The sequence below is a fragment of the Apteryx rowi genome, unplaced genomic scaffold, assembly GCF_003343035.1.
Source record: "Apteryx rowi isolate R43461 unplaced genomic scaffold, aptRow1 scaffold_75, whole genome shotgun sequence".
In the NCBI taxonomy this organism is placed as follows: Eukaryota; Metazoa; Chordata; class Aves; order Apterygiformes; family Apterygidae; genus Apteryx; species Apteryx rowi.
This window is the reverse complement of record NW_020451038.1, coordinates 29,649-38,953: the sequence shown is the minus strand read 5'-3', so window position 1 is coordinate 38,953 and position 9,305 is coordinate 29,649. Positions and strand designations below refer to the sequence as shown.

The 9,305-nt window shown below is 42.9% G+C and overlaps 1 protein-coding gene across 1 annotated transcript in view; it reads left to right on the top strand.

The window, feature by feature from the left end:
* Nucleotides 1-8,822, top strand: part of LOC112976642 (receptor-type tyrosine-protein phosphatase gamma-like) — a gene marked incomplete at its 3' end in the record, with an annotated part of 136,959 nt that extends 128,137 nt beyond the window's left edge. The window contains exons 3-5 of the mRNA XM_026088098.1: nt 2,501-2,680; nt 7,370-7,518; nt 8,760-8,822. Of these exons, the coding sequence (XP_025943883.1) occupies nt 2,501-2,680; nt 7,370-7,518; nt 8,760-8,822 (392 nt within the window). The remainder of the gene's footprint in view (nt 1-2,500; nt 2,681-7,369; nt 7,519-8,759) is intronic.
* Nucleotides 8,823-9,305: the final 483 nt, after the last annotated feature.

Genomic DNA, 9,305 nt, shown 5'->3' with positions numbered 1-9,305 from the left:
TCTCCCCATTGACTAAAGGGTCACGAAGGTATTTAAAAATTTTGAGTGCACAGCTCCTTTAGAATGCACAGCTGAAACCACTGTGATAGCCTCTGTGAGCAGAGCACTTTTGAAAAACCCACCCTACATTTATAACAAAGCCAAAAAATGGGAGCTSGCAGGTTTGATGATTATGTGCAGTACCAAACATTGTAGAGCAAATTCCCAAATTTTGTAGAGTAAGTGCAGCGTTATATGAAAAGTAAATCTGAATTGCCATCTAATTCACTGCAAAACAATTACTAAGAGCATCCCGATTCAAGAAAAAAATCTATGTATGAGTGGAACACATTCAGTTTTCCCCAAGCAGGGCTTTTAATAATTCTGTTCTCCTCAGTGGTGTTACATTGGGAAATTAACTGCAGGTGGCTTTTGCTAGCTATACAGGTTGACTCATGAGATAAAGGAAACTGATTTTTTTAACTGGACAGATGATGCAAATGATTTTTAAAGGATATTGCAATTTTGTCTAATTGTAGTTGAAAATAAAACACTTGCTTGTTTTTTTGGTTAACATATGGTCTTTGAGTGTGATGAATATAGTGCACAAAATCTTGCTATTGATTAAGCGTCCTACATGAGCCCAGAGGAGCACTGCATTTTGCAACTAGAGTCATGAAAATCCAAGGACCACAGCAGTTGGCCTTCAGCTGCTGGGTTTGGATGGCACTAATTGAATTTTCATATGCTTGTCAGATGCAAGGGTAATAAATGCATATTAGCACATCATGCACTACTTTATGCCTACTGAATGGACATGCTGTCTGTGTATTTTGGAGGTGTGATGCAGGTATGACATCAGGTGTTGTCTGATGGATAGTCCTCCAGAGTAGGACTTGGGAGACCAGAGTTCAGCTTTGGGCTGTAACTCAGTCGTGCCAGGGGAGCTTGGGCGAGTTGCGCCCGCTCTCAGCGCATCGATTGCCCTGTCTTTACATGAGAATAGTGGTGCTGATCCCTTCTGTAAAGCACTTCAGGAATTGTGAACGGAAAGTGTAAGAACTCTGCGCTGTTATTTCAGGAGCTTAAACCACTGTTTGCACTGATAGGAGGGTAATCTCTTAGTCTCTGTTAATACAATTTAAGAGTTAGAGAGGGAGGTCATAAGAAAAATTGGAATTTCACTGGAGATCCTACTCTGCGTGCTGTAAATTCGGTAATGCTGCTGAGGTCTCTGGTGTCGCATTACATCTAGAGCCAGTATGTGGAGGGGAGGACAAGGCCTTTACCTTAAATTTTTAATTTTTATGGATTATTCATATCGACTGTTTGTGCTGGAGAATCTTGCAGAAGGGCAGGCTGCACTAGGGCCGGGGCAGATGACCTCTGGCGGATGGGGTCTGCAGTATCGCTTCCCTCGGCTCTGCCGCCAGGAGTTGCGCGTTGGCCAACGCAAAGCAGCTCCTACCTTTCTGAGCATCACCGGTGAGGGCGAGGAGTGGTCCAGCCTCTCCATCCCCTTCCAAGGTCTCCAATTTCCCCTTTGGAGTTGTGGCACCTTCTTGCCATCCTTGGATGGTGGCTGGTGATGGATGGGGAAGTTACCCATGCTTATATTGCTTTCCAGAATGTAAACTCCTCCCTGTGATATCTTTTTTTTTTAATGAGAGTCAAGGGGTGTGGAGGGGAGGAGAAGTGCCAGTTTGGCTCTGTGTCTGCTTTTGGCTTGTGTCATGTAATATGGATGGCTCTGACGTGCCCAGGTGCAGATGTCTCTGCAAGACACTGCTGATGGGTCTGTGGAGCTTCACATTTACTGCTAATATTTGACTTGACTTGTTTCAAAAGAGTAATCTGCATCAGGTGAAACCAGGCGTTGTTAATCAGAAAAACAGAAAATGAGAGAAGAATAGCAGAAGAAAGCTACAGTTATTTTCCTAACAGGTCATCGTTGTCTTTACTTCTTCCTTCTAGCGTTCCTTTCTTTTTCATAGTTGCTTTGTTCAAATTTACCAATATCTCATTCAGCTCAAATTCTTTCTTCTCATCTTTTTTAGTGTCAAAATCTCTAAAAGAAATGAAATCATTAATTAAGATTGTATTATCTAAGCAGAGTATTACACAAACACGAGTTAATGCGTTGTTGGTACATTATTTATCTCATGTAAAAAGGTAAACTCTATACTAATGTATTGTGACTGAAGCTTTAGGAAAGCTCCTGTAACACTGTGCTAATTCGTAACATACACATCAGGGGAAATTGGGAATTGCAGAGAGTTTTACAGAACAGCRATTAAAAAAAGGCCATTGTTCGTTACTGCTAGAGGCAAAGTTTGAGTACTGCATAAAGCTAATGGATTTTGATCTCTTCATAAGTTTACAAGTCTTAACCTCTTTCAAATGTTGGAAGTAGAACAGCAGTGGAGGTACCTGGAGAGCTTAAATGCTTGATCCTCTTACTTAAAGTTATCCAGGACTATTGAGCTACAGGAATATTAATTGGGTTGGTATTTTTCAACAGGTACCTATGGTCCCGAGCACTGGGTCACTTCCAGTGAGAAGTGTGGAGGGAATCACCAGTCTCCGATCAACATTGTAGACCATCAGGCACAYGTTGGAGACGAGTATCAAGAGCTGCAGCTTGATGGTTTTGACAATGAATCTTCTAACAAGACTTGGATGAAAAATACAGGAAAAACAGGTATGTTCTTTTCTGTTTGTCTCCATAGCCTGCATGCAGTCAATTAAAAATTCAAGCCATGTTCTATGCTCCTCCTCCTTTTTTATTGTTCTGTTGTTTGGGGTTTGCTTTTCTCTTCTTTTTTTTTCTTTTTACATAATTTCCCAGTAACAGCCACCTATCTCTATCTTTGCATTCTTAGCAAAGCCAGTTCTGCAGATTAATTTTAAGGGTTTTTATTTTTAGGCTCCTTCTCAGTATGAAATAATTCTCTTGGTAGCCAGTTGTTCCTCAGAATAAAAGACTGTGCAAGAGTTGCAAAGTGTAACCTTGAATTATCAGCTTTGGGAGGCTGTAACAGCTAATCCAAAAGAATTCTGAGAAGCAAGGCTCAGGCCCTTCTGCAGGAAAGGGGGAGTCTAGGAGTCAGAAGGTTTCAGAAAAGAAAGAGCAATAACTGCTCAAAGAAGTGGGGGCTTATTAATGTGTTTCTGATATGATTATGGCGCTGTGTTCTTCTCTGAACTGAATCCTCTTCTGCTCTGTCTGTTCTGGCTTTTACAGAAAAGCACAGTCGGAGAGCACTGCTTATTTTTACCAAAACAGTTCACCGAAAGGTCAAGGTTGATTTATATGCAAAGCTGCATGCATTTGATTACTCTTTAAATCTAAAAATGTAAAAAGCAGAAATTATAAGGCCACCCTCTTCATTTGACAAGGTCAAATATTTTAAGGGAATTGGATTAAACCACTAATTAATTCAATTTTATTTATTGAAACTATATTTTTTATCTTTATTAACATGCAATATGAATCTCTGCAGTGCTTTATGTCACATGTCTCTAGTCAGAGGTCTCCTAGCAAAACCCAGGGCATGTACCTGTGCCAGGAGTCTGCACCGTAGCTGTGCACACAGGGCGACCACGGATACACCCACTGCTTCCAGGGGGGTTTTTGGATCCGAGTCACATCGTGGAGTCAGGCGCTTTAGATCAGATTCCAGCATTTAGAGAAAGTAGCAAAAGTTGAGAGATTTTGCCCCTAAGATGAGACGGAGTGACAGGCTGTGATCCTGCTTTGCTTCACCGCAGAGCAAATCTAGTTCACGTAAGCCACCACCAAGCAGAGTTTGGGTTTCTAATGCATTGCTGAGGGTTTTTCAGCTTCAGGAAGAAATGCCTGTGTTTGCTTTGAAATCCTGAGTTTGTTGCCCTTTGTAGCAAAAGGAGGTTCTGGGAAGGCTGAATGCTATGGAAATTTGGTGCTTAATTAATCCATTCATGTTATGCACCCTGCCCTTTTGATCACAGAGGGGTGTTTGTAGTAACCAGCAATAAGTGTAATACCAAGAAAAAGCAATGTTGCTATTCTTCTTGGAAAGATGCTAAGGATATACTGCATGTGTAATAGGAACATATTGCTGCACGTATAATAGGGAACCATGTTGAACTGAAACGTGCTAGCAATTTTTCCCGTATTCCTGCAGCTGGTAATGAAAGCCGTATCTTGAGTTTCCTCTGCTGGGTGATTTTAGCACTACTGCTGTATTTGATTTCCTCACCCATTGGGGTATGGATTTTTGCTGACAAGTTATTGCTTCTCAGGGCAACAGTAACTGTCACTTTTCTTTGGTAACTTACGGCCTTTTACTGGTAACATGAAGACTCTTTTTGCCTTGCTGTCATCTCTGATTTCTTCTGCTGAGCTCTTAACTCCTCCCTTATTTTATCGAGTCCCGCACCTTTTCTTGGTTTTCAGATCTTTTGAAGCAACTTGCCTGGGATTAGTTTTTAAGGTGGTAAGTGGCAGAGCAGCAAACGAAGCAGGACGTTTTGGCCGGTGGGTAGGAGGTAGAGGCAGGTTCTGCCATGAATCGCAAAGTATTTTGGCACCAGAGTCCTGGGGCAGATGGCCGCATGAGGCCTTCGTGTTGTCCATTGACAGAGACAGTAAACTAAACATCTGTTTAAGCAGTGGTGACGGACGTAGAGGGCATTTCTTAGCTATTAATGACTGGATAAGAGAGACAAGGGTATGAGGGAAAGCCAAAGGCCCTTAACCTAGACACTCATTAACCAGCAAGAAATGTTTTCCTTGGATTATTGTTATTGCTATTCGACTAGATTTTTTTTTTTTTTGAAAAGAAGAATTAGTTATTTTTATGCTCTGAAATGTTAAAAGGTAAAGGGGTTATTGCTCTTTAGATTTCTTGTACTCTTCTCATCTCCCCCCGCGCATCTCGGGTAAAGGGCAGAAAACGTGCAGAAAGCAGAGCTTCGTTCAGAAAAYGAAAGCGGCTTCATTAGGCCCCGTCTTGATTAGAAATGCTCTTGTGCATGATTGCACGGGCACTGCTGTGGGTTCAGGTCTCCCCCTGTAGAAGTGGTAAAGATCACTGGGAGAACGTCAGCACCTTTCATAGCTGCGTTTGCGTTAGCTGTTTTTGCCCGTGTGCCACCCCGTAATTAAGCGTCAGCGGGTGTCAGCCGGGTCTGAGGCTGTTGGAGCCCGACCTGCCCTGGGGAGCAGTGTGCCCGTGGGAGCAGCACCCTCACCAGCACTGCGCGCTTTAACCCTTTTTTCAAYTCACTTAGTTTTATATATATATTTTTTTCTCAGTTGATTCCTTGCTGCATGCTCTACAGCAATCACTGGATAAAAGCAGTGACTCCAGAAGCCCAGTAATGGGATGTTTGGTTCTTCCGGTTCTGGGAGACTCTAGAAATCCCATGGAGCAGAAGGAAGCCYCCAAATTCCTGGCGATAAGGGGATGCTGCTAGGACAGGAAGGTGATGGGAACACGTGTTGTACAGCTCAGCAGTGTAAGAAATACTGTAAAATGAACAATTAGATGAACATTTCAGATTGTACGTCCTCCTAATTATCCTTTTAATTATTCATCTAAAACAAGTAAAATGACCCCTGACAGAGCCATAAATGATTTAGGAACTATCAAATATTTATTAGATGCAACTGAATCCCCACAGACATTTTCAACAGATGCACATGAATCTGCTTTCCTGTATTCCTCATCCCCTACAATTTTATGTATGGAATTTATAACCAATTGAATGAGATTTTCGGTATTTAAAATACTGCGGAGCCCATTGAGAAGTTTTTAAGGGAAGCAGAGAGCAGTGGTACTTTTAGTCAGTCAGGTTTCACAGATTTGGTGTAAGGAGATAGTGGCCACCAATAATCCCTTGGCTGATAGGGACAGTATCCTATAGCTAGTCCTTCATCACTGTTCTTCCTACACAAATGCTTGGAAGCAAAGGGAGTGTCAAAAGAACAAGAAATCATGGAAGAAAAGAGCCCTGTGATGTCACTGTTGCAATTTAGAAGCATCTAATGCCATTTGACATTTAGACATTTTTAACATAAACAACTTAGTGCTTAGATGTTTCTGAATTGCACAATTGCACCTGAGATGAGGCTTCCTTGGACAACTGTCTGCACTCATGGCGAGAGCAGCCCTGGTGTGGCAGAAAGTCTAGCCTGCAGCAAGAGCAGTGATTCACCAGTTGAGGAATAACTTGCATTTCACAACTAGCCTTTTTTTTTTTTTCAGCAGTGAATAAAATCCTCCCTTTTACATAATAAAAATGGATTTATATTAATGTTCCTGTTGTGATGACACAGTTGGAATGAGAACACAGAAGAATCCTTGTGGGTTATGCTTTTCCCATTAAAAAATCTTTAATTGCAGCATTCTGGGCACAGTAAGTGGTGGTCTGCAATGGCTTTTAGAAGAAAATCCTAATTTTAGTTCTGTTTTTAAGCAACCTTTCTGTAAGGGACAAGAAGAAAGGGTTTTGTAAGGAGCCATTCCTAGGAATTGTGCATATTAAAAGTGGGAGATGTTAGAAAGGTAGGCGATTTTGTAGTGAGAGTAGCACACAGGAATTTTGGAAAGCTGGATTCAGTTCTTAGTTTGACCATAGACCTCTCCTGTGACATATAACATCTTCCAGATGACTACTACCAGACCGCTTTGCCCTCTGTTAGGACCTAGGGCTTTTATTGTCATGCAAAATACAAAGGCATTTGGAAATGAAAAGGAAAAAAAATCCTTTTGACCTTTAATGAACCAAATAATGTCAGAGTTACTGTAATAAAACCCAGTTCTTATGAAGGGCTTTTCATGAGTGAGTCTCCAAAAAGTYGCTGACACTCTCTGCGTCCTACAAAAAGGAGGAACAGGGAGGTGAAGGAAAGTACCTGCTACATCCATCAGTAGAGATGGAGCTGAGTCACAGGACTCCTTTTTTGCCCCACCAAAGTAGAGGGAGTCCAACAAACAGAGGATCCGTTCTTTTCCTGGTTTGTGATCTGCAGACCTTCAGTTATTTGCAGGGCCGAGATGCGTGGTCAGCCATTAGTCCCTGGAACCACATTAAACAGTCTTTTGATAGTTTGCCATTTAAATTTTAATCAAAGTCCAAGGAAGAGGGCAGAAAGTCCTTGAGAAATTTGGAGGTTTTTGCCGTGTTCTGTAATCTGTGTAGCTTCATAATCACTTCCCTAATTAGCCAGCATTACTTGTAGCCTTTTTTTTTTTTTTTTTTTAACAACCCCTATAAGGAGGAAAATGATCCCCCTGCCTTTTACTTACATTAGAAAAAATTGCTTTAGTATAATGAGCAACAACTATAAATGCTTCAGGAAAACTGTGCTAAGCCTGTCTTTCTCCTTGCCTTGGGTGTACAGTTGCCATCCTTCTGAAGGACGAGTATTTTGTGAGTGGCGCCGGGCTGCCAGGCAGATTCAAGGCAGAGAAAGTGGAGTTTCACTGGGGTCAAAGCAACGGATCGGCTGGCTCTGAGCACAGCATCAATGGCAAGAGGTTCCCTGTTGAGGTGAGTGGAAAGACATGCGCTTATGTTCGCGAAAAAAATAAAACCGGAATGTATCACAGTAGTTTGAGATGGCTGTGAAATAGGGCAATGTTTCCTTCAGTGAACATATCACTTTCAAGGCCCTTCCGGCCCTCGCAGCACTCTATCTATCATCTCTTATGTGCTTTTGCAATGTCAGCTTTGAGCTCTGCTTTGCTCGCCTTGCCAGCTTTTACGTCCCATGGGTTAAGTTTCAAACAGCCACTTTTCTGGTTTCTCCCATAAGCTTTTCGTGTGTGGGAGGATCTCCTTGCAAATATCTGCAAAGTGACCTCATCCTCCTCCAAATCTTTTCTTTCCCATGGTGCTTGCAAACAAGTAACTAGGCGCAGTTTGGGAGCCGTTGTGCCAAGACTGCTGTCTTTTGTCGGCACTACTTCCTTGCATGCATACRGCCCTCTCCCTACCTTCATTCAGCTGCTGTCGCTTGTCTCGTACTAGCAGTACGTCAGGATAGATCTGCACAAACAGCGCCCATCCCAGTGCTGTGAGCTGTTGGTGCCGAGGGCTGCGCTGCTGCGGAAGCGAGGGCTCGACTCTGGCACTGCATCCTGCCAGTGTGGCCGTGGTCCGGGCACAGGGTCCGTGCAGCTGTCCGCAGCTGAGAGCCAAGGCATCCCTTGGATGGCAGGGACAGCCTTTGCATCGTGGCCACCATGATGCCCAGCGTGGTGGGGTCTTGGATGGTGCCCACTAGCCCTGGGTCCATCTGTCTGCAGTGAGATCCGTTTGCTATGTTAGCAGAGTTTGCTGATGATTTTTACTTTATACTCAAGGTTTTGCATGGTGAAATAAAGCTGATGTTATCTGGAATTACCTTTGCCTACCAGAGATCAGATGAGCACCCTCAGAGTAGTTTGTGTGGGTGGGACAGACTTCCAAAGCACAAAGGGAGGTTGTGGCCGGCTTCTGTGCTTCACTGAAAACCACCATTCTCATCTTTCTGCTCCAGCTCCCCCGTCGCATGAATGAGAAACCATCTTTTTCTTTCCCACTTCTGTCTGACTCCTTGAGGTTGGATGATCTGCGAGGCAGGGATTTTTCTTACGAGCTGTTGTGACAGCTTCTGGCTTGACGGGGCCGTGATTTCCCATGACGGGCCGCCCCTGCACGCACAGAGCAAAAGCCCAAATGTTCTCGTGCCGCCCTGTCTCTCTTGGATGGCAATACTGGTGTTTGTAACTGCTCTTTTTGGGTTGCAGGAGGAGCGCTCAGGAAGTCTACAGAGCCAGTCGACTCCTCTTTGGAAATTTGAGAGAGTGGAGGTAGTAAAGGACCCTGGGCTACTGCTTGTTTGTGTCAGAAATAGTATTTCCACTTCACAGACCCTTTCTTGTGATGACAAGGCTATTTGGTGCTAGCTTGAAGAATTGAAGTTATTTTGCTTTGGAGAAAAAGCAAATTCTTAAGGAATAAGTTCCCTGTGTTCTAAATAWTCTTTATTTCTGTTTCAATTGGTTGGAATGCTAATTTATTCTGCTTTAAAATTTAGAAGGGGGGAAAAAAATAGAGGAGCCTGCCTTTCTGAATTTAGGTCGCTGTTGTTTTTTGAATGCTGTGCACAACAATTTGCTGTATCAGATGGGTTTAATTCTAGTAACAAAAATGTAATTTTCAGTGAGTTGCATTCATTGCGAGAACATGGATCTCTTGACTCTGACCTTTCAGGGCATGATGGCATTAGCAGAATTCCCATGGCTCTTCCTTTATTTTTTTTAAGGAAGAGAGGTTTCTAAACCAAGGCATTC